The sequence below is a fragment of the Papaver somniferum genome, chromosome 3 (assembly GCF_003573695.1).
Source record: "Papaver somniferum cultivar HN1 chromosome 3, ASM357369v1, whole genome shotgun sequence".
In the NCBI taxonomy this organism is placed as follows: domain Eukaryota; kingdom Viridiplantae; phylum Streptophyta; class Magnoliopsida; order Ranunculales; family Papaveraceae; genus Papaver; species Papaver somniferum.
Genome location: NC_039360.1, coordinates 98,515,304 through 98,541,658, shown reverse-complemented (window position 1 = coordinate 98,541,658; position 26,355 = coordinate 98,515,304). Strand labels below are relative to the sequence as shown.

The 26,355-nt window shown below is 36.5% G+C and overlaps 1 protein-coding gene, 1 long non-coding RNA gene and 1 pseudogene across 2 annotated transcripts; 2 read left to right on the top strand and 1 right to left on the bottom strand.

Moving 5' to 3' along the window:
* The first annotated feature begins 459 nt into the window (after window positions 1-459).
* Window positions 460-4,586, top strand: LOC113356931 (annotated as a pseudogene).
* Window positions 4,146-11,597, bottom strand: LOC113356933. The gene is made up of 3 exons (XR_003363303.1): window positions 11,583-11,597; window positions 9,239-9,244; window positions 4,146-4,203 (listed from the first exon to the last, which is right to left on the bottom strand). It is a non-coding gene; the product is annotated as an uncharacterized LOC113356933 (long non-coding RNA).
* LOC113356932 (protein DETOXIFICATION 33-like) lies at window positions 5,772-8,704 on the top strand. Its single transcript, XM_026600170.1, has 8 exons — window positions 5,772-6,155; window positions 6,586-7,127; window positions 7,234-7,320; window positions 7,416-7,711; window positions 7,810-7,928; window positions 8,012-8,098; window positions 8,207-8,260; window positions 8,348-8,704. The coding sequence occupies exons 1-8, from the start codon at window positions 5,886-5,888 to the stop codon at window positions 8,369-8,371; spliced, it is 1,479 nt and encodes a 492-aa protein (XP_026455955.1). The 5' UTR covers window positions 5,772-5,885; the 3' UTR covers window positions 8,372-8,704.
* Window positions 11,598-26,355: the final 14,758 nt, after the last annotated feature.

The following is a 26,355-nucleotide window of genomic DNA, read 5'->3' as shown; positions in this document are numbered from 1 at the left end:
AACGCAACTACTACAGTACTACTAAACAAAACTGGATGGATATCATATCATGTCACGTCATGTCACGTCACCCTCTCATAATAAACGAAATTTAAAACTACTGCACCTGCCAACGCCATCACTATTATTATCTCCCTCAACAACTCTCTTGCATCTCACAGAAAGAAAACGTGTATAACCACTGAACCACTTGTACTCCTTCCCGGTTTTCACGCGGATTCTTAAAAGACACTTAAATATTTTTGCATGCTCTTGTAGTCTTGTTTTTACATGAAAATTCCAAAATGTTAGAATTTCTTTGTTCACAAAAATTCCAAAATGCTAGTAGAACTCTTTTCCGATACGGCTCTATTTTTTTATCCTGTTTTTTATGTGTCGACGTGGGCAATCTCTCATCGTTCGTCACACCAGTAACGTCTCCTAATCCGCCACTTAAGTAACTATCTATTAAAGCAGCTAAACGATGATACCGAGAGTTTGTCAAGTCCTCACACCTCACTAGCTAGAGAGAGAGAGAGCAGGGAGAAAAAAAAATGGATAACAGTTTGGAAGATCGGTTAGTCGAAGGAGGAGGAGAAGAAGACATTGACGAGATAAAAACCTGGGGACAGTTCGTAAAAGAATCAGCAACAGAAAACAAAAAACTATGGTTGCTGGTCCTGCTATATTCACAACCATTGCACAGTATTCTCTTGGAGCCATGACTCAAGTTTTTGCTGGTCATCTCACTACTCTTGAACTTGATGCCGTCTCTGTTGAAAACTCGGTCATTGCAGGCCTTGCTTTCGGTATCATGGTATATCTCTTATCTCTATCTCTCTATATTCTCTCTCTATATATATAGATGTATAGTAGACTAAAATTGTTTTAGTGGTGGTAATTAATGATTGAGTTCACCTTGTTGTTTTAAGGTAAGTAGATAATGTTGGATTATTATTTTTCAAGAAAATAAATAGATAATGTTGATATGACTTATGACGGCTCCACAATGCTGGTTTGCTAGATATGACAATTTCCTCTAAAAATTTAATCATAGTGGGATAACCAAATATTGTAGCTCTTTAGCGACTTTGCATTGTTATGCATATGGCAAGTTAAAATAGCAGTTGGTCTATTTGGCATATGGAGTATCAACTTGTTTTTGACCCTTCACACACTCCATGAAAGTTAGTGAGTTTGAAGCTAAACTCGATCCAAGATGGAGTATGAGCCTATGAGATTATACTACCCAATATGGTTGTGAAGGAGCATGATTCATACCCATTTTAAAGTTGGCTTTCATTTCATACCCAATTTCAACTTTTATATGGTTGTGTAAGTCATACTCGTTCTCCAGAACCCGTACAATATCTGACAATCAACCTTTTCCATAATATTGTGTTTGCCAGCCAAAATAACTACCTCTAAGTTAAAATTTTGGCAATTTTTCCTCGCAATTGGTGTTGTTATGATCAGGTACAGCTGTTTGAACTTACCATCTTGGCAAGTTAAGCTGGCAATTGTCAAAAACCTACTTTTACCAATTTTGTTTTGATATGTAACTTGCCTAAAATTGCCAGTTTCCATAGCACTGTGGTCTGTGGATGAGAGAGGTTGTAAGTTGGTAGTAAACAGAATCATTCGGTATTCTATTGGTAGGGATTCTAAGGAAGAAGATACATAGAATCCAAAGAACAAAAATTGACTATCATTTTGATCACCACTTGTAAAATGGGTGCACCAAGCCACAGTCTAAATGTTTAACTAAACCTCCACTGCTTTTGATTTGTCGAGGTTTGAATAAACAATTTGTGTTTTCTGGTAAGCATACAGGAATATTGTGTGCACTTCCGCAGATAGAAACAGAATTCATTGTTTTATGCACGATGTATATTTATCCCAGTACACTTGGTGTCTACCATGATAAACTTACAATGCACATACATCGATACTTGTTTTGCCCACCTCCAGAAAACCCAAATGCTGGTTGGTATTTTCGTGAGAAGATTTCCTCATTAAGTAAATCCGTGCATGCATGTTTATGGCGCTAAGAATGTATCCTTTTATAATAATCCTAACCATCAAAATGATTGTTTATCAGCTGGGAATGGGGAGTGCATTGGAAACACTGTGTGGACAAGCATTTGGAGCAAAACAGTATCACATGCTAGGTGTTTACATGCAACGTTCATGGGTCATCCTTGGTTTGACGTGCTTTGTTGTTCTGCCGATATATGTTTTTGCTACCCCGATTTTGAGGTTCTTTGGACAAAACGAAGAGATTGCAGTTCTTGCCGGGAAATTCTCCCTCTACATGATCCCCCAACTGTTTGCTTATGGGCTGAATTTCCCATTACAGAAATTCTTACAGTCACAAAGCAAGGTCATGGCCATGGCATGGATATCTGGAATAGCTCTTCTGTTTCATATATTCTTAAGTTGGCTTCTCATAGTACAGTTTCAATTAGGGCTACCTGGTGCAGCTGTATCACTCAATTTATCATGGTGGGTAGTGGTCTTGGGCCAGTTTGCATATGTTGTTATGGGTAACTGTCCTGGTGCCTGGACTGGTTTTAGTTGGAGTGCATTTCATGATTTGGGGGCATTCGCTAGGCTCTCCATTGCTTCAGCCATCATGATGTGGTACACTCACTTCCACTCTCTCCATCTATTTTTCTACAACAATCTTAGCTAAGCAAATGATGTGGTCTAAAAGCGTCTTTCCATGTTCCATGCAGTCTTGAATTCTGGTATCTGATGTTTCTCATTGTGGTAGCTGGTCAATTGAAGAATGCTGCAATAGTGGTGGCTGCAGTATCGATATGGTAAGTCATTCATATTTCACAATAACTATTGCATTAATTTTACGCGTGTGCAAAATGTCAATTTGGATATTCGTGTTGACACTTTTTATGGTTACCAATGGCAGCGTAAACCTGAGTGGATGGGAATTTATGATATTCTTAGGGTTCAATGCTGCAATAAGTGTGAGGATTTCAAATGAACTCGGGGCAGGCAGACCAAGGGCAGCCAAGTTCTCTATACTAGTTGTGGTGATGTCTGCCGCAGTGGTTGGCATAGCTTTCATGATCCTTATCTTGGCTCTGAGAAATGTTTATGCTCTCCCATTTACAAATAGTCCTGAAGTCGCGGCTGTTGTCTCCGACCTTGCTATCATTTTCTCCTTCACTTTGCTACTCAACAGTGTCCAACCCGTCTTAACAGGTCAGACCATCTCTCTGGTTTCTCTGGTCTCTACCTGACCCTCTCTTTACTTGCCTCTCTTTCATACTGTTCCTCTCTGACATTTCTTGGCCTTCATGTTGCAGGTGTGGCAGTAGGAGCTGGTTGGCAATGGTTGATAGCCTATGTGAACGTTGGATGTTACTACATTGTCGGTCTTCCACTGGGATACTTACTTGGCTCCTATCTGGACATGGGTTTAAAGGTAACTCATCTAATAAGATAATTAAAAAAACTGCATTTTAAGTAAGACAACTCCAAATTTATTGTTTCACAGATTCTAACAAATGTTGGTGTTCTGAATGGCTAGGGAGTTTGGATTGGAATGATCTCCGGAATTGGATTGCAAACTTTGGTCCTTACTGGCATTACCCTTGGCACCAACTGGAACAAAGAGGTTTCTCTCTCTCCCTCGCCCCACGCACACACCCAAATACACTACCCCATCTTCAATATTTTTTTAAGATTTTTCTCTTCTTTTTCTCCTGCAGGCTCTAATGGCAAAATCTAGGATAAACAAATGGGGAGGTTCAGTAGCTCCTCAAATAGATAGCCAGGTTATAATCAAACTCATTTTTTTTTTAACTAAAACAAATTGATGTGGTCATCCAACTCAAATCAATAGACAATGAATATATATGGCCCCATGAACATTGCATGCTTAATAAAGCTAGGTTCTCTGTGTCTGTCCCTGTGAAAAACTTTTGTGTCATTTTCGGAAGAGCTAGTATATATAGTGCAACCAGTTTGCTCACCCTGAAAACCACAGGGGTATGCTTAAACGTCACTCCCCTGCCTTTCATATTTATCCAAATAGATTTTGTTCCAAATGCGAATGACATAGTGAACTAAATCTCTATGCATACAATTAACAGTTTTATGTTGGTTGACGGCAGAATCCAAATTTTTCCAAGCAAAGAGATGTGGTGTTTTAAACCAAACGGACTGTATGTCACACGTTCAGGAGAAAAACGGTTGGTGCTCATTTTACCACGCTGGAATGAACAATGCATTGATGTTAGAGACAAGAAAATTTCTGGAAGTAGCAGTGGATTTTTTGTACCCTGATATTTTACTGTCTCTTCATCAGTTTTTTTAATTCCAGAGGGCAGTTTCCTCTTCTTCAAAGTTCAAACTGCTCTAAATTTGGTCAAGACTAATTCCCCTCTGTCTGCTGCCTCTAATCTTATGTTTGTCAAGTTTTTGGGTATCTGGTGGCACATGAATTCGCCTTGGCCCGTAATCTTATTCATGTTCTCCTAGATTTCTTTTGGATGCTCTATCTTAAGACGCTTATGTTATGCAAGTGAGGTTTTCACAACAGTGCGCCTTGAATGAATTTTATCCTTTCTTCGGATAGATTACAATTTACATGTATGGTTAAAAAAATTTGGTGGAGATGGGGACAGACATTGCGTTTCTTACATAAAGAAACGGCTAGAACGACTAACTAGTCACTACAGTTGCTCATGTTCTTTACATTGATTGATCATGAAATCTTAATCCAGTGGAGTATTAATAAGTAGATTAGAAATCTTTCCAAATCAAACAACCACCTTTATTCGTTGTGTCGGCATGGCAACAACGTACTCTCTTTCATTTGCCACAGCACTGACGTCCCTTCATTCGTCACCCATGCCAATTGACAATCGGGAAAATCATAATATCGTGTGGTAGGTCTATATCAAAAAGACGAAAAAGAAAAAAACACCAGAACCAATTATTTACATTAGGTACAATATAGAAAGTTTCAGAGATGCCATAACCCTAGTTAGCAATTCAGGATTCGGCAAACGTACGGAACGACAAACGTACGAGTATTATACGGTTTTGTAAAACTCAAATTCGGTCCAAAATTCGGTCAACAGAACGTGATTCGTCAGTAATTCGGAACGGCATACGTACGTGTATAATTCGATTTATAAATGTGAGTTCGGATCTGAAAAATTCGGTATCTATATATAATAAATAATTAGTATTTATAAGGTCATAAACTAATTTTTATGCATACATGTGAGTTATTTAAAGAAAAAATAAACTTAATATGATGATATTAATAATATATACAACATTAGTCATCAAAGAGGACGTGGTATAGTGGTTTAGATCTCTCTCACCTTCACCTTCAAATCTCTTCTGTCATTTTTGTTTCATAAAAATTACAACAACGTCTAATATTGGGCCGTGTATGCTTGGGAGGCAGTAAAGCCTAAAAAAATAGGGCCTTTGAAAACATAAAAGCTAAAGAATTTCTGACGAATTAAACGGACGTATCATTCGGGATACGTAAAGTTCGTGAACGATTCGCGAATAATCCGGGAATGCCACATAATACGCGTCTTGGGTTCGGAGTTGCAAACGTACGCGAATAAAACGGTAAAATTCGTGATACGGAAAAATTCGTGAATGATTCGCGAATCATTCGCGAACTTACTAACTAGGGCCATAACACGTGCAAATTAGCAGTCTAGCACATCCGTAAGAGTAACAGGAGAAAGCAACGATTGATTGATGTTAGCAGAGTGTAAAAAGAAAAAGGATATTACAACAAGATCATAAGAGAGAAAAAATAATGTATTTAACTGGCTTAAAAAGTTATAGAGAGTTCGTCGAGTCCTGAATAGCTAGAAAGACAGAGGGAGGCAGAGCGCCGGGAGAATAAAATGGATAGTGATTTGCGAGATCGGTTAGTCGAAGGAGAAGGAAGAGAGGAAGATATTGATGAGATAACAAACTGTGGAGAATTCATAAAAGAATCACTCATAGAAAATAAAAAACTATGGTTATTGGCCGGTCCGGCAATATTCACATCCATTGCTCAGTATTCTCTTGGAGCCATGACTCAAGTTTTTGCTGGTCAGCTTACTACTCTTGAACTTGATGCTGTCTCTGTTGAAAACATGGTCATTTCTGGCCTTGCTTTTGGTATCATGGTACGTATTTCTGTACCTCTACAACTTTGATGATTGGTAGTATTTCGAATAGTTAAGTTTTAAGCACAACTATACTCAATATCTTGAGATTTCACCGGAGAAAAGGTTCAAGAACTTGATCAAATAATTTGCAAGTACAATTTTGTCAACGGTTTATTCTAGTCCATGTCTAACTTAGAATCCTTTTAAACTAGTTAGTCGTTCCCTTTGTGTTGTTGAAAACTGGTGGACAAAATGATTTGGATAATCTTTGTTGAATATTCTGTTGTTAACAAAGAATCAATTTGAACAAAAAACGTGACCACCTGTAATAATGGGTGAACGTAACCACTTATATCCGCCGTAAGTAAAAGTGCCATCTTATGGCACTAATTGAGAATGTCCTTGTACTAATAATCCTGATGATTCTTAAAAATGATTGTTTGATCAGCTGGGAATGGGGAGCGCATTGGAAACACTATGTGGACAAGCATTTGGAGCGAAACAGTATCACATGTTAGGTGTATCCATGCAACGTTCATGGATCATCCTTGGTGTGACTTGTTTAGTTGTTCTACCAATATACGTTTTCGCTACCCCAATTTTGAGGTTCTTTGGGCAAGACGAAGAAATCGCAGTTCTTGCTGGGAAATTCTCTCTCTACATGATCCCTCAATTGTTTGCTTATGGAGTGAATTTCCCATTACAGAAATTCTTACAGTCACAAAGCAAGGTTATGGCCATGGCATGGATATCTGGAATAGCTCTTGTGTTTCATATATTCTTAAGTTGGCTTCTCGTAGTACAGTTCCAATTAGGGCTGCCTGGTGCAGCTGTATCACTCAATGTATCATGGTGGTTGGTGGTGTTGCGCCAATTTGCATATGTTGTTATGGGTAACTGTCCTGGTGCCTGGAATGGTTTCAGTTGGAGCGCATTTCGTGATTTGGGTGCATTTGCTCGACTATCCGTTGCTTCAGCCATCATGTTGTGGTAATCTCAGTCCCTCTCTAAAACGTTGCTAGATCAACCATGCGATGTTACCGCACTAGATAACCAGATGATGTGGTCTAAAAGGGTCTTTCCATGTTTGATGCAGCCTTGAATTCTGGTATCTGATGTTTCTCATTGTGGTAGCTGGTCGATTAAGGAACGCTGCTATAGCAGTAGCTGCAATTTCGATATGGTAAGTCATTTGATTCCGCAGTAACTACAGTAATCTGTATGAAAATGTTAGTTCTGGACATGTGTGTTAACATTGTTCATGAATACCAATGGCAGCACAAACCTGAGTGGATGGGAATTCATGATTTTCTTAGGGTTCAATGCTGCTATTAGTGTGAGGATTTCTAATGAACCCGGGGCAGGCAGACCAAGGGCAGCCAAGTTCTCTATACTAGTTGTGGTGATGTCTGCCGCATTGGTTGGCATAGCTTTCATGATCCTTATCTTGGCTTTGAAAAATGTTTATGCTCTCCCATTTACAAATAATCCTGAAGTCGCCGCTGTCGTCTCTGACCTTGCAATCATTTTCGCATTCACATTACTGCTCAACAGTGTGCAACCCGTCTTAACAGGTTAGACCATCTCTCTGACTTTCTTTGGTCTGTACCTGCCTCTCTCCTTATTCTCTCATGTAGCTCCTCTCTGACATTTCTTCGCGTTCACGTTCCAGGTGTTGCAGTAGGAGCTGGTTGGCAATGGTTGATAGCCTATGTGAACGTGGGATGTTACTATATTGTCGGTCTTCCACTGGGATACCTACTTGGTTCTTATCTGGACATGGGTGTGAAGGTAAACTCATCTATTATGATATACCAAAAACTACCGCCCATATGTGAGACTGATTCAGATATAATGTTTCAATGAATGACCAGGGAGTTTGGACTGGGATGATTTCTGGAGTTGTCTTGCAAACTTTGATTCTTACTGGCATTACCCTTGGCACAGATTGGAACAAAGAGGTCCATATCTCTAATTCTTTCCCTTTTCCTCATCATAGACCCAATCCTACTTCAATAACTCTAGAGTTAAGAAATCTTCTCTTTCTTTTTTTTTTTTCCTTCCTGCAGGCTCGGATGACAAAATCTAGGATAAATCAATGGGGAGGATCAGTAGCCCCTCGGGTTTACATCTACTTGTGCCATTATTTTTACCCAAAAGAGATTTATATGCATGACTAACTAAATAATTTTTGTATTTATCGATGGCAGATTCAAAATTCCTTGAAGCCGTGAGAGGTGGCGTTGTAAATGAAAGTTTATGTCACACCTTCAGGAGAGGCATGACAATCAATTGTGCGAAATTATCAATCACCATTCTACCACGCTGGAAAACAGAGCAACTTTATGCATGGTGGCCACTGGGTTTTGTGCCGCAGATTTTATTTTCTCTAAATAAGAAATTGTTCTGGATGGAATTGTGAACCTTGAATGAATTGTAATCCTAATTCAGAGACAAAATATCGGAATTGGCGGGGAAATGAAAAAGGAGTCCTTAAAAGGCTTGTGTAATTTTTTCGGGTCAATGAGTTGTTTGATATGTAAAGAAATCTTTAACATTATTTCCAACTAGTCCAGGGGTGGAGCCAAAATCTCAGTTCCAACTAGTCCAGGGGTGGATGCAGTGTAATCGACCCGAACAAAGGGCGAAGGCCTCTGAGGATCGGGCGACTAAACGGGTTAACTCAGTTTCTATTATTTTCCTAATCTTAATGTTTAAACTGAAAATCTGTAACATCTAATCATAGGATTTTGGAGTCATGTTTATTGTTTTACAATCTTAATCTTGTGAGGAAAATTTTGAACGCGCACTGCGCGATCATCATTTAAACGAGCAGCTAGATCACCATCCGATGACCAAGATATGACATCATCCAAGTTATTAACATACTCCCTCCGTCCCACTATTAAGTGACCTAGTTCAAGTTTGCACAATATTTAAGGCAAGCAAGGGAAAAGAGTATATTCAAGCATTTTTTACAATTATACCCTTATGGATAATAACTAGTGAAATTTTGAAATGATTTATCTCTCAAACTATACCACATATGTTCGCAAACTTCATACCATTGAAAATGAAAAGGCGAGGGTACCCAAATATACCTCAAGCTAAAACTTTTCCGACCTATAAGTCCTTTCGAAAGTGATTGTCTATGGATACGAGATCGAGACAATACAACTAATCGGTTCACACTTCGTGTGATCGTCTATGGATACTAGATTGAGACAATACAACGACAAAGTGTATTACTTGATAAAAAGGTTCGGACTTAACCAAACACAATAGGATTCACTTATCAAGTAATTAGGATATTAACGTTTGTGTAATTTATTTTAATTATAATAAAACAATTATAATGCGGAAAATAAAAGTAAATGACACGGTAAGATTTTTTTAACGAGGAAACCGCAAATGCAGAAAAACCCCGAAACCTTGTCCAGAATTGAATACTCTCAGGATTAAGCCGCTACATAAAATTACGCCTAACTTCGTATAGTTGAGACCAAGTACCTAACTCTATAGTATACCTAATTTCGTCTGTATTCCCACGACTTCGACTTGTGAATAAGTCACGTACTTGGAACAATCCCTTTGGTTCGTATTCCAAACAGTAAAGGAACAAGAAATCTGTTTGGTAACAACTCTATTCAACCAAGTGATATGAGTCGGACAAAGGCTCTTCCGTTTATCATATCATAAACTCCTTCGTCGGGTCTAGATCTATCTTATGTTCAACCACCCTAAGGTAATCGGTTAAGATTAAGCCAACAACAGCTTTAATCCCAAGGAATCGTGTTGATGCCGATCTAATCAATTAATCAATCCAATCTACCACAAGGATAAACCGATTATTAATTGGATCCTCTTTTCCCAAACAAGTATTGTGCACACCAAAGATTATAAAACCTAAGTCAGATCTTCAATATCTTATTTGTCTTCAAATCTTCTTAAATCTTCAATAAACACCTGCACACAATCACTTGAATCTCTTGTGATCAATCACGCACAGAACAGAGTCTGTTAACAATGGATTATCACAAGATCGTCTTTAGAACTAACAACAGTCTAAAGATCCATGTCGAAACTCTGATCTAGTTTGAGTGAATCCTATATCAAAAGAGAAGATTCTCAAGAATAAACAAACTAGGTGCAACCAGATTTCAACCACCGTTAGTCAATCAAATCAATCGAAAACAAAGATAAACCGCAACTATCTAGTTTCCCACCAACGGGTCGTGCTAGAGCTTCTCAATCCCAAAGAAGATTTTGAAACGAGTGGCTGTAAGAGATTTCACCTAATTATATTACTCTCCTATCCGATAGGCGGCTACACCAGTAACAATGACAAAAGAGGAAGTCAAATTGTTGCAAAATTAGTTTGCTAGAAAGGCAAACTTCGTGTATTTATAGACAAGGAAGTTTGGACACTAAGGAATTTCCAAAACCGAAAATATTCTCAAATGCACGGATTCGGTTTTCATAATTCCTGGAAATGCTCTGTCCAAAAATATAATAAAAATCTGTCGGAAAATCTATTTAGTAAATGCACATTACTAATTCCATAATTTCCCTACCAAGATAAATTAATAACCTTAATTAAAAGATTCTTAACTTACTTATGTTTCGATTCTGGGATTCTCTTCCATTTAGCCTTTAAGGAATATCTTTGAACAATTATAGAAATAAACATTCTCAGCACGAGTTCAAAGTTTGTCGACATCTTTACTTTGTAAGTTCTCTTTCACACTTACAATCTTGAAACCGATTTTCCACACTTCCAAACAAGTTTAGAATTGGTTCATCTGACTTTCAAGAACTATATGATTGATCAAACCAAACATTCAATCACAATCATGGGTTTACAGTTCTACCAAAACAAGTTTGGGTTATACCTCCATGTGAGTACTACGCATAGTCACACTAGCTTACCAATGATATGGTTGACTAAGTACTAGGATCGGTTCCCCACATATATATGGTATCTAACTTATATGTGTTGCACACCTTCACAGGATCGGTTCCCCTTTCTTCTGTAAATTTGCTGCACCCCATACAAGGATCGGTTCCCCTTTATGCACTGCACCCCTTTCAAGGAACGGTTCCCCTTCACCCCTTACAAGGATCGGTTCCCCTTCACCCCTTACTAGGATCGGTTCCCTTCACCCCTTACAAGGATCGGTTCCCCTCTTCTCAATGGCAGACACAAAACCGATACATACCAAGGTGATTACTTAAGATTGACTTTACTAATAAAAGTTATACCAATACAAAAGTCAGGCCTTTGTGAATAGTTCTACCAAGAACACAACAAGTTGTGAGCAGTTCTACTCTATCACACATATTGGTTGTTCATAAGATATGCAATGAATAACAAAACCAATAACACCTGTCAATTTCGTTTTTCGGTTCACAAAACAAGTTTATGAACTTACTTCCTTAGAATACATGTAAACATTGTTCCCTAGGATGAAATCCTCACCTTATACCCGTACATAATCACAATAGCATTCAAATGATTATGGCGATGTCTTTTCTACAAAGTTTAATGGTTAAGCAATAAACCTCGTATTGTATTCCTTAATACTATGTCTATCTAGAGTTCAAATATGCTTCGCAGTTATGTTTTCAATATGCACGACTTGAAAAATACGTTAGGGAATGAAACAGTTCAAGTCAAATATCGCTAACCTCAAGTGGAAGGATGATTGTTGTTGTAGCTCCTCGCTTCTTCACATCTTCAAGACTTCGCAATACTTGTAATGTTTCATATCCTAATGCTTTCAAGCTAACCTATACGAAGTTTAACTCTAGTACATAATCAAGCGATTCTTAACTTGAGTTTTGGTTCACTAAAATATGACAACCAAACTTGACATACCAACGCTTGGTGGGTTCAACCGAGCAATGCTCTAACAATCTCCCCAATTGTCAATTTTAGTGACAAAACTCTTACATCATATGGATAAAAAAAATTAGGAGAATTCATTACGATCCGCTTGATTCCTGATTCAACAACACAATAAAGCTGCTTACATTCAATCCTTGAAAATGTCACTGTTGACATTATAATAACAAAGCAAATACTCCCCCTAAGGAAGATAGGTAGATATTCAATCCACACGACTTTGTTATACCAATCAATATGACATGTTACTCCCCCTTAGTTTGTGCTTTCACTCTTTCTTTAGATATAACATTCAAGCACCAATGTTCTTTCTCCTAGTGATACCAATTGATATATACCAAGTAAGATAAAATCAATGCCAGTATCACCTGTTTACTCCATATATTTCTCCCCCTTTTTGTCACAAAAATGACAATGAAACGAAAAAATAAAGGACAACACGAAAAGAATCTTACAAATCTCAGAATAGACTTGCAAACCTGTAGAGTTAGGCACGAGGGTTCCACACATCACGTTCTGATAACCAATATCAAAACCGAAACTACAAGTAGTTTTATTTTGATATATTACCAAGGAAACAATTGCCCGAAACAATTTTTCCCATTTAGTTTAGCAAACCAAAATGACTAATCACATTAGTTCTTTTGCTAAACTGATTTTTCAAGAACAACCGCTTCATTCGATAAGACCAAAATAAAGTATAAACTCCATTTTTCTCATCAGGTTCTAATTATCCATATACTTAAACCTTTCGATTTTAAACAAAACAAATAGTAGGTTAGTTAACTAGTATTTCTTTGTTTAGGCATTGGATTAGACTTGAATAACTGAAACCTTACTTTGATAAGACAAACTAAGATCAGAATTAACTAAGTTTCTTATCCGGAATCCAGTTGGACTAAACAACTCATCCCGTACACATATTATTTCTTTAAGCCATAAATAATTCATACAAACCAACATAAATCAACTTGCAAAATTATTCACCTCAGCCGGAAGCAATTGAATCAACATAATAAATTATAAGCACCGCAATTGCACTGTAATTTTGTAAGCCTAAACCATTGATACAATACCAAAGCGAAATACCAAAGGTTTTTCTTCACCGGAACCAATTGAACCACACACAGATCAATTGTACCGCAATTTTGTAAGCCTAAACCATTGAAACCATACAAAAGCAAGATGACAATAGTTTTTCTTAACTGGAACCAATTGAATCATCACACACATCAATTGTATCACAATTTTGTAAGCCTAAACGATTGATACCACACAATAAAGTAAGATAACAATAGTTTTTCTTAACAGGAATCAATTACATCCACACACACATCATGGAATAAAAATAAATTGCACCTAAATTTCGTTAAGCAAAAGCAATACATATGTATAATATAAACTCATGCTTTTCTTAAACAGGAAAACAATTAACTAACAAGATTGTTACCTCAATTTCGCATCCACTCCTCCAATATGATTGCATCTTCGTCTAGGGAGAATTGAGATCGAAATTTCCCTCGTTGTCATCCTTATGGTAAACAAAAGCATAACAACATACCTCAACCTTTACCAGAGAAAGGTTGAAAACCGGTTTTAAGTTTTGCAAGCAAAAGTTGAAAACCGTCGAAACACGTATGCTTTTATGCTTAACCAAAACCGATTCAACATATTGTGACTTTTTCACATACTATTTGATGAGTCCTAAAAAGTGCATATTTCTATATATTTTTCTTGGCATTTAACTCATCTTTTGTGCATTAATTCTACATTTTATCCCATATTCTGTATTTTCATTGTTTTCAAGAATAAATATTTTTCTTACTTAATTTTGCATTTTTAGGTAATAAATAAAGTCTGGATAACTTGCGGAGCGGAAAAGAGCTGAAGAGTGGTGAAAAGCCGGGAGGAATTACACAAGGAAGCCGCGAAGAATGTTGTGCACAAGACCAAAAGGCTAGAAGTGGGCTTGAAGAGGAAGAAATTGTTCTTAAAGAAGAAATGGGCTCAGAATTATCCCAAGCCCAACTTATCTCCCAAACCAAAACCCAAATCCATAACCCACTTCTCATGTAGCCGTCAGATTGGATCCATATCATCATCCAACGGTCGCCTCCTCTTCGTGCATCAAAGTCTGAATTTCCTGACCAACACTACAACACCTAACTCCATCTCACGCCGTTAGTTTCGTTGTATCTTTTCATCCGACGGTCGCTGAAGGCTATGTTCCATCTTATCGTTGGATGCATTTCAGATGTATCGATCAAACGCCTATCACTCGCCTAACATCGAAATCTGATGAGCCCGCCTCACACCCGAGCAACCTAACCCTATACCCATCGCCAAACACTCCCCTCCTTCTTTCCATCGACTTCTTTCTCCCTCACCCTCTGCAACCACCATACTCTGCAACCACCATCACCACCACCTTCTCCCATGTCATCTCCACCAAACGCCGCCAACAACTCTCTCCACCAAACCGTATCTACCCACATCACCCCCATACCCTACATACATCTCTAGCCACCTATTTTACCCATTTCCCCTCTAATTTTCCCCTGAAACCCTAGGTGGGAAATTAGTAAAATAGGTGAGGCTATAAGACTGAATTGGAGCAGGAGAAGGACTGAGAGAAGGCAAAGAAGGATGGGTCGACGTCAATTTGAAGATTAGGTGAGTTAATTTCACTGTTTGAATTTGGGTATTTTTCTATAAACCCTAATTGTATAATTTAGGGATTTGGGTATAAATAGACTGTGGTGTTGTTGTAAAAGTTATGCCTGGATTAGCCAGTGTGTCCAGAACCAAGTTCTGTTAATGATCATTTTTGTGATGTTCATGTTGTGTTCATGTTTAGTGTAATATCCTGTTGTGTTCTGTGTGTGATGTTTGTTCCTGTGATGTTTTGTATCCATCTGTCATGTTATGTTTGTGTTAATTAGCATGTTTGTAATGTCTCTTCACATGATCATGTTTTCCCTGTTTAAACCTCAGAGAAGACCTTTGAACCATGATGGTTAGCTATTAGGATGGTTTTTGTTGAACTCAAAATAGCTTAGGCTAGTTAGATTCCTAAAAGCCCAACTGATTTGTGATTAGTGGTGCTGTAAGAAGACCACTAATGCTAGGGGTCAGTGGTGGCTCTAAGGAGTTAATCAGCTACATTAGTTAGTAAGCCACTGCCTAGTTAGTCTGTGATTGGTTGTGCCTTAAACAGACAGCCAATACTAGGGGTTAGCTAAGGCTGTAAGGTTAGTTAACTAGACATATGACAAAAACTTAACCTAGATGAACTAGCTAGGTGAAGGGAATTCTCATCCATCTCCTTACACTTCCCATCCACAATTTCTTTTCCATGTTCTGTTTTGGTTAAGTTGTTCTTAGTTTTTCTTATTCTTTGCCACTGCCTTTGGCTCACTGCCACTGAATTTTCTTTGTTTCTTTGTCTCTTAACTTCACTGCCTGTCACTAGCTCAGACTATCTAGGAAACTTCAATACACCCCAAGTCCCTGTGGAATGATCCCTTGCTTACTTTCTATACTAAAACTTGGCCTTGTATACTTGCAAGAGTTTTTGTGTGTTTTCCAACCACACCACTATTTCTATCAGAACCCCTCATAATCCTTTGATAAATCCTACCTACTAGGGCTAGAACTTAATCCCGCTAAATCAAAAAGTCACCCAAACCATGAGGGTTCACACATATAAGATCGAATATTAAGGTAGTAAAATCGAAAACATACATCTCATAATCATACATATCAATAAGATAAAAGCAATAAAGTGCAGGCTATGTAAACCAAAAACTATCACAAGAAAATCATTCAAAACAAATAATTTTATTCATAATAGTTTTATTCATAATAGACCAATACAATCAATGAAAGAAATCACAAATTGATGTCTATTAAACTAGATTAAGTATAACAACAAATAACTTAATCTTGAGAAGACTTCTACATATTAACCGAAGATTCTTCGGTGCATTGATTCCTTGATTTTCTCTTCTCTTTCAGATGATTGAGTCTTTACTTCAGAAGATTCAACTCCACAATCTACTTTAAGAGATCCGATTCGAGCAGTTTTTCATTCACAACTGCTGTTTCCAGAAGTTAACGAGTAACTTCAAAATCCCCCATTAAGGCTAACATAACTTCAAGAGATATATGACTCTTTTTATGTTCCTCCGAGAAGTAACACTTGAATTCAACAGGAAAGGTTTCAGGTTTTCGAAGTTGAGACTCAATGTCCACATTATTTCACCCATCCTTAACCGCAAGCAAACACAAAAGAGAATCGGTCCAAGAATGGTTTATATAATGATTCAGACTTGACTTGCAAGAATTAAATACCTAAAAGTGGCCTTGCTTTAACATTGTTGTGCCCACTTTTATTTGGTATCTTATTTTTCGAGAATATTCTCTAGGAAAAAAAATCGGTTTATCCAAAACTTTATGATCAAAAGATTGTAAGCAACTTACCAAAAGTTTTGTTAAACACTTTCCAGACATAGAAAGACATTCAAAGTATAAGAATACTTTAGATATTCGAGAGTCTGTTGAACGTTTTACAAAATCCAGTGCTCTTTTTGAAGAATTTCCATTTTTATTTGGAATGAGCACATGAAGGGAAATTCTATAGACCAACATCAGTCTTTGGTGTGAGTTAGCGATAGCTCAGATTTTTCGAAACAAGATCCATCATGATATTTCTGAATATCTATCTTTTTGGGATTCTTCCATGAAAAAACTTCCTTTTCTGTGTCACAACAAGAATCTGAATTAACAGAATGATCATCTAGATGATTATAATCGTGACATGAAGTTTTTTGAGTCGAGTGATAACCAGACCCCTTGTATCGATCCAGGAATTTTTTGGAATAAGACACCATCATATGAAGCGATTGTTTCCTGGATCTAATCTTAGAAAGTTGATCAAACCAACATGATCTGAAATCATTCCTTTTTGAGTATAAGGGCTGATTATTACAACTGTCATAGAGATAATCATCATTGCAATGAGTAGCAATAAATCTTGACTGGATACGAGTCAAATCACTATCTCTAGAAATGCATTTATCATGATTCTTGTTTAAATCACAATGTTGTATATTAGTTAAGAGACTCTGAAGATTGGAATCACATATCCTTGTTTTAACTAATATACCTCCTTTGGCTTGAGAAGGTTCAAGACCATTAAATTCAGCATCTTCATGAATCAAAAAATCCCTGATAATCTTTTCAGCAGAAGAATAATAAATATTATCCTTTCGATTATATTTTTCAGCGAGTTTTCTGAAAAACTTGATCTCATTGTGATCAACTGAATCCAACTTTGTCACATAAGTTTGTTTTCTTATTAACACATCATGGATAATATTTTTCTATTCAACTAGTGAACATAAGTAACGAAACTATTTATCATTTATCGAACACAAACTTTCTTTAAGATGTTTATCATCTTCTTGCTCAACGTTAACTGAATCAGACATGGATTCAATTCTTATAGGTTGGATCGCACCAAACACTGATTGTTAGATCTTTTCGTGTTTGCCTGCTCTGATACCAATTGAAAAGGCGAGGGTACCCAAATATACCTCAAGCTAAAACTTTTCCTACCTATAAGTCCTTTCCCCGAAAGTGATTGTCTATCGACATGAGATCGAGACAATAAACTAATCGGTTCACACTTCGTGTGATCGTCTATGGATACTAGATCGAGACAATACAACGACAAAGTGTGCTACTTGATAAAAAGGTTCGGACTTAACCAAACACAATAGGATTCACTTATCAAGTAATTAGGATATTAACATTTGTGTAATTTACTTTAATTATAATAAAACAATTATAATGCGGAAAATAAAATTAAATGACACATAAAGATTTTGTTAACGTGGAAACCGCAAATACAGAAAAACCTCGGGACCTTGTCCATAATTGAATACTCTCAGGATTAAGCCGCCACACAAAAATTACACCTAACTTCGTATAGTTGAGACCAAGTACCTAACTCTATAGTATACCTAGTTCCGTCTGTATTCCACGCCTCCGACTTGTGAATAAGTCACGTACTTGGAACAATCTCTTTGGTTCGTATTCCAAACAGTAAAGGAACAATAAATCTGTTTGGTAATAACTCTATTCAACCAAGTGATATGAGTCGGACAAAGGCTCTTCTGTTTATCTTAACATAAACTCCTTCGTCGGGTCTAGATCTATCTTATGTTTAATCACCCTAAGGTAATCGGTTAAGATTAAGCCAACAACACCTTTAATCCCAAGGAATTGTGTTGATTCCGATCTACTCAATTAATCAATCCAATCTACCACAAGGATAAACCGATTATTAATTGGATCCTCTTTTTCCAAACAAGTATTATGCACACCAAAGATTATAAAACCTAAGTCAGATCTTCAATATCTTCTTTGTCTTCAAATCTTCTTAAATCTTCAATAAACACCTGCACACAATCACTTGAATCTCTTGTGATCAATCACGTACAGAACGGAGTCTGTTAACAATGGATTATCACAAGATCGTCTTTAGAACTAACAACAGTCTAAAGATCCCTGTCGAAACTCTGATCTAGTTTGAGTGAATCTTATATCAGAAGAGAAGATTCTCAAGAATAAACAAACTAGGTGCAACCAGATTTCAACCACTGTTAGTCAATCAAATCAATCGAAAACAAAGATAAACCGCAATTATCTAGTTTCCCACCAACGGGTCGTGCTAGAGCTTCTCAATCCCAAAGAAGACTTTAAAACGAGCGGCCGTAAGAGATTTCACCTAATTAGATTACTCTCATTCTCCGATAGGCGGCTACACCAGTAACAATGACAAAAGAGGAGTCAAATTGTTACGAAGGATTAGTTTGCTAGAAAGGCAAATTTCGTGTATTTATAGACAAGGAAGTTTGGACACCAAGGAATTTCCAAAACAAAAAATGTTCTCAAAATATTCATAAATGCACAGATTCCATTTTCATAATCCCTGGAAATGCTCTGTCCAAAAATATAATCGAAATCTCTCGGAAAATCTAATTAGTAAATACACATTACTAATTCCATAATTTCCCTACCAAGATAAATTAATAGCCTTAATTAAAAGATTCTTAACTTACTTATGTTTCGATTCTGGATTCTCTTCCATTTAGCCGGTTAGGAATATCTTTGAACAATTATAGAAATAAACATTTTCAGCACGTGTTCAAAGTTTGTCGACATCTTTACTTTGTAAGTTCTCTTTCACATTTACAATTTTGAAACCGATTTTCCACACTTCCAAACAAGTTTAGAATTGGTTCATCTGACTTTCAAGAACTATGTGATTGATCAAACCAAACATTCAATCACAATCATGGGTTTACGGTTCTACCAAAACGAGTTTCGGTTATACCTCCATGTGAGTACTACGCATAGTCACACTAGCTTACAAAAGATATGGTTGACTAGGTACTAGGATCGGTTCCCCACATATATATGGTATCTAACTTATATGTGTTGCACACCTTCACAGGATCGGTTCCCCTTTCTTCAGTAAATTTGCTGCACCCCATACAAGGATCGGTTCCCCTTTATGCACTGCACCCCTTACAAGGATCGGTTCCCCTTCAACCCTTACAAGGCTTGGTTCCCCTTCACCCCTTACTAGGATCGGTTCCCTTCACCCCTAACAAGGATCGGTCCCCCTCTTCCCAATAAAAGACACAAAACCGATACATACCAAGGTGATTACTTAAGATTGGTTTTACTAATAAAAGTTATACCAATACAAAAGTCAGGCCTTTGTGAATAGTTCTACCAAGAACACAACAAGTTGTGAGCGGTTCCACTCTATCACACATATTGGTTGTTCATAAGATATGCAATGAATAACAAAACCAATAACACCTGTCAATTTCCTTTTTCGGTTCACAAAACAAGTTTATGAACTTACTTCCTTAGAATACATGTAAACATTGTTACCTAGGATGAAATCCCCACCTTATACCCGTACATAATCACAATAGCATTCAAATGATTATGGCGATGTCTTTTCTACAAAGTTTAATGGTTAAGCAATAAACCTCGTATTGTATTCCTTAATACTATGTGTATCTAGAGTTAAAATATGCTTCGCAGTTATGTTTTCAATATGCACGACTTGAAAAATACGTTAGGGAATGAAACAGTTCAAGTTAAATATCACTAACCTCAAGTGGAAGGATGATTGTTGTTGTAGCTCCTCGCTTCTTCACATCTTCAAGACTTCGCAATACTTGTAATGTCTCATATCCTAATGCTTTCAAGCTAACCTATACGAAGTTTAACTCTAGTACATAATCAAGCGACTCTTAACTTGAGTTTTGGTTCACTAAAATATGACAACCAAACTTGACATACCAACGCTTGGTGGGTTCAACCGAGCAATGCTCTAACAATATCCCCCTTTGTCAATTTTAGTGACAAAACTCTTACATCATATGAATAAAAAAATTAGGAGAATTCATTACGATCCGCTTGATTCCTGATACAACAACACAATAAAGTTGATTACATTCAATCCTTGAAAATGTCACTGTTGACATTATAATAACAAAGCAAATACTCCCCCTAAGGAAGATAGGTAGATATTCAATCCACACGAGTTTGTTATACCAATTAATATGACATGTTACTCCCCCTTAGTTTGTGCTTTCACTCTTTCTTTAGATATAACATTCAAGCACCAATGTTCTTTCTCCTAGTGATACCAATTGATATATACCAAGTAAGATAAAATCAATGCCAGTATCACCTGTTTACTCCATATATTTCTCCCCCTTTTTGTCACAAAAATGACAATGAAACGAAAAAATAAAGGACAACACGAAAAGAATCTTACAAATCTCAGAATAGACTTGCAAACCTATAGAGTTAGGCACGAGGGTTCCACACATCACGTTCTGATAACCAATATCAAAACCGAAACTACAAGTAGTTTTATTTTGATATATTACCAAGGAAACAATTGCCCGAAACAATTTTTCCCATTTAGTTTAGCAAACCAAAATGACTAATCACATTAGTTCTTTTGCTAAACTGATTTTTCAAGAACAACCGCTTCATTCGATAAGACCAAAATAAAGTATAAACTCCATTTTTCTCATCAGGTTCTAATTATCCATATACTTAAACCTTTCAATTTCAAACAAAACAAATAGTAGGTTAGTTAACTAGTATTTCTTTGTTTAGGCATTGGATTAGACTTGAATAACCGAAACCTTACTTTGATAAGACAAACTAAGATCAGAATTAACTAAGTTTCTTATCCGGAATCCAGTTGGACTAAACAACTCATCCCGTACACATATTATTTCTTTAAGCCATAAATAATTCATACAAACCAACATAAATCAACTTGCAAAATTATTCACCTCAGCCGGAAGCAATTGAATCAACATAATACATTATAAGCACCGCAATTGCACTATAATTTTGTAAGCCTAAACCATTGATACAATACCAAAGAAAAATACCAAAGGTTTTTCTTCACCGGAACCAATTGAACCACACACACATCAGCTGTACCGCAATTTTGTAAGCCTAAACCATTGAAACCATACAAAAGCAAGATGACAATAGTTTTTCTTAACTGGAACCAATTGAATCATCACACACATCAATTGTATCACAATTTTGTAAGCCTAAACGATTGATACCACACAATAAAGTAAGATAACAATAGTTTTTCTTAACATGAATCAATTGAAACACATCCACACACACATCATGGAATAAAAATCAATTGCACCTAAATTTCGTTAAGCAAAAGCAATACATATATATAATATAAACTCAGGCTTTTCTTAAACAGGAAAACAATTAACTAACAAGATTGTTACCTCAATTTCGCATCCATTCCTCCAATATGATTGCATCTTCGTCCAGGGAGAATTGAGATCGAAATTTCCCTCGTTGTCATCCTTATGCGTAAACAAAAGCATAATAACATACCTCAACCTTTACCAGAGAAAGGTTGAAAACCGGTTTTAACTATTGCAAGCAAAAGTTGAAAACCGCCGAAACACGTATGCTTTTATGCTAAACCAAAACCGATTCAACATATTGTGACTTTTTCACATACTGTTTCTATCAGAACCCCTCATAATCCTTTGATAAAGCCTACCTACTAGGGATAGAACTTAATACCGCTAAATCAAAAAGTCACCCAAACCATGAGGGTTCACACATATAAGATCGAATATTAAGGTAGTAAAATCGAAAACATACATCTCATAATCATACATATCAATAAGATAAAAGCAATAAAGCGCAGGCTATGTAAACCAAAAACTATCACAAGAAAATCATTCAAAGCAAATAATTTTATTCATAATAGTTTTATTCATAATAGACCAATACAATCAATGAAAGAAATCACAAATTGATGTCTATTAAACTAGATTAAGTATAACAACAAATAACTTAATCTTGAGAAGACCTCTACATATGAACCGAAGATTCTTCGGTGCATTGATTCCTTGATTTTCTCTTCTCTTTCAGATGATTGAGTCTTTACTTCAGAAGATTCAAATCCACAATATACTTTAAGAGATCCGATTCGAGCAGTTTTTCATTCACAACTGCTGTTTCCAGAAGTTAACGAGTAACTTCAAAATCCCCCATTAAGGCTAACATAACTTCAAGAGATATATGACTCTTTTTATGTTCCTCCGAGAAGTAACACTTGAATTCAACATGAAAGGTTTCAAGTTTTCGAAGTTGAGACTCAATGTCCACATTATTTCACCCATCCTTAACCGCAAGCAAACAAAAAAGAAAATCGGTCCAAGAATGGTTTATATAATGATTCAGACTTGACTTGCAAGAATGAAATACCTAAAAGTGGCATTGCTTTAACATTGTTGTGCCCACTTTTATTTGGTATCTTATTTTTCGAGAATATTCTCTAGGAAACAAAATCGGTTTATCCAAAACTTTATGATCAAAAGATTGTAAGCAACTTACCAAAAGTTTTGTTAAACACTTTACAGACATAGAAAGACATTCAAAGTATAAGAATACTTTAGATATTCGAGAGTCTGTTGAACGTTTTACAAAATCCAGTGCTCTTTTTGAAGAATTTCCCTTTTTATTTGGAATGAGCACATGAAGGGAAATTCTATAGACCAACATCAGTCTTTGGTGTGAGATAACGATAGCTCATATTTTTCGGAACAAGATCCATCATGATATTTCTGAATATCTATCTTTTTGGGATTCTTCCATGAAAAACTTCATTTTCCGTGTCACAGCAGGAATCTGAATTAACAGAATAATCATCTAGATGATTATAATCGTGACATGAAGTTTTTTGAGTCGAGTGATAACCAGACCCCTTGTATCGATCCAGGATTTTTTTTGGAATAAGACACCATCATATGAAGTGATTGTTTCCTGGATCTAATCTTAGAAAGTTGATCAAAACAGCATGATCTGAAATCATTCCTTTTTAAGTATAAGGGCTTATTATTATAACTGTCAGAGAGATAATCATCGTTGCAATGAGTAGCAATAAATCTTGACTGGATACGAGTCAGATCACTATCTCTAGAAATGCATTTATCATGATTCTTGTTTAAATCACAGTTGTATATTATTTAAGAGACTGTGAAGATTAGAATCACATATCCTTGTTTTAAATAATATAGCTCCTTTGGCTTGAGAAGGTTCAAGACCATTAAATTCAGCATCTTCATGAATCAAGAAATCCCTGATAATCTTTTCAGCAGAAGAATAATAAATATTATCCTTTAGATTATATTTTTCAGCGAGCTTTCTGAAAGACTTGATGTCATTGTGATCAACTGAATCCGACTTCGTCACATCAGTTTGTTTTCTTATTAACACATCATAGTTAATATTTTTATGTTCAACTAGTGAACATAAGTAACGAAACTGTTTATCATTTATCGAACACAAACTTTCTTTAAGATGTGTATCATCTTCTTGCTCAACGTTAACTGAATCAGACATGGATTCAATTCTTATAGGTTGGATCGCACTAAACCCAGATTGTTAGATCTTTTTGTGTTTGCTTGCTCTGATACCAATTGAAAAGGCGAGGGTACCCAAATATACCTCAAGCTAAAACTTTTCCTACCTATAAGTCCTTTCCCCGAAAGTGATTGTCTATGGATACGAGATCGAGACAATACAACTAATCGGTTCACACTTTGTGTGATCGTCTATGGATACTAGATCGAGACAATATAACGACAAAGTGTGTGACTTGATAAAAAGGTTCGGACTTAACCAAACACAATAGGATTCACTTATCAAGTAATTAGGATATTAACGTTTGTGTAATTTACTTTAGTTATAATAAAACAATTATAATGCGGAAAATAAAAGTAAATGACACATCAAGATTTTGTTAACGAGGAAACCGTAAATGCAGAAAAACCCCGAGACCTTGTCCAGAATTGAATACTCTCAGGATTAATCCGCTACACAAAATTACACCTAACTTCGTATAGTTGAGACCAAGTACCTAATTCTATAGTATACCTAGTTCCGTTTGTATTCCCACGCCTCCGACTTGTGAATAAGTCACGTACTTGGAACAATCCCTTTGGTTCGTATTCCAAACAGTAAAGGAACAAGAAATCTGTTTGGTAACAACTCTATTCAACTAAGTGATATGAGTCGGACAAAGGCTCTTCTGTTTATCTTAACATAAACTCCTTCGTCGGGTCAAGATCTATCTTATGTTCAATCACCCTAAGGTAATCGGTTAAGATTAAGCCAACAACACCTTTAATCCCAAGGAATCGTGTTGATGCCGATCTACTCAATTAATCAATCCAATCTACCACAAGGATAAACCGATTATTAATTGGATCCTCTTTTCCCAAACAAGTATTATGCACACCAAAGATTATAAAACCTAAGTCAGATCTTCAATATCTTCTTTGTCTTCAAATCTTCTTAAATCTTCAATAAACACCTGCACACAATCACTTGAGTCTCTTGTGATCAATCACGTACAGAACGGAGTCTGTTAACAATGGATTATCACAAGATCGTCTTTAAAACTAACAACAGTCTAAAGATCCCTGTCAAAACTCTGATCTAGTTTGAGTGAATCTTATATCATAAGAGAAGATTCTCAAGAATAAACATACTAGGTGCAACCAGATTTCAACCATCGTTAGTCAATCAAATTAATCGAAAACAAAGATAAACCGCAATTATCTAGTTTCCCACCAACGGGTCGTGCTAGAGCTTCTCAATCCCAAAGAAGACTTTAAAACGAGCGGCCGTAAGAGATTTCACCTAATTAGATTACTCTTCTCTCCGATAGGCGGCTACACCAGTAACAATGACAAAAGAGAAAGTCTAATTGTTACGATGGATTAGTTTGCTAGATAGGAAAACTTCGTGTATTAATATACAAGGAAGTTTGGACACCAAGGAATTTCCAAAACCGAAAATATTCTCAAGATATTCATAAATGCACAGATTTGGTTTTCATAATTCCTGGAAATGCTGTGTCCAAAAATATAATTGAAATCCCTCGGAAAATCTATTCAATAAATGCACATTACTAATTCCATAATTTCCCTACCAAGATAAATTAATAACCTTAATTAAAAGATTCTTAACTTACTTATGTTTCGATTCTGGGATTCTCTTCCATTTAGCCTTTAAGGAATATCTTTGAACAATTATAGAAATAAACATTCTCAGCACGTGTTCAAAGTTTGTCGACATCTTTACTTTGTAAGTTCTATTTCACACTTACAATCTTGAAACCGATTTTCCACACTTCCAAAACAAGTTTAGAATTGGTTCATCTGACTTTCAAGAACTATGTGATTGATCAAACCAAACATTCAATCACAATCATGGGTTTACGTTTCTACCAAAACAAGTTTCGGTTATACCTCCATGTGAGTACTACGCATAGTCACACTAGCTTACCAAAGATATGGTTGACTAGGTAATAAGATCGGTTCCCCACATATATATGGTATCTAACTTATATGTGTTGCACATCTTCACATGATTGGTTCTCCTTTCTTCTGTAAATTTTCTGCACCCCATACAAGGATCGGTTCCCCTTTATGCGCTGCACCCCTTACAAGGATGGGTTCCCCTTCACCCCTTACAAGGATCGGTTCCCTTCACCCCTTACAAGGATCGGTTCCCCTCTTCCCAATGGCAGACACAAAACCGATACATACCAAGGTGATTACTTAAGATTGGTTTTACTAATAAAAGTTATACCAGCACAAAAGTCAGGCCTTTGTGAACAGTTCTACCAAGAACACAACAAGTTGT

Excerpts from the sequence above, each read along its gene's own strand:
- LOC113356932 (XM_026600170.1), top strand. The coding sequence starts at position 5,886 with ATGGATAGTGATTTGCGAGATCGGTTAGTCGAAGGAGAAGGAAGAGAG. Across the intron at positions 6,156-6,585 it reads GCCTTGCTTTTGGTATCATG|CTGGGAATGGGGAGCGCATT; the intron begins GTACGTATTTCT and ends TTGTTTGATCAG. Across the intron at positions 8,099-8,206 it reads GCACAGATTGGAACAAAGAG|GCTCGGATGACAAAATCTAG; the intron begins GTCCATATCTCT and ends TCCTTCCTGCAG.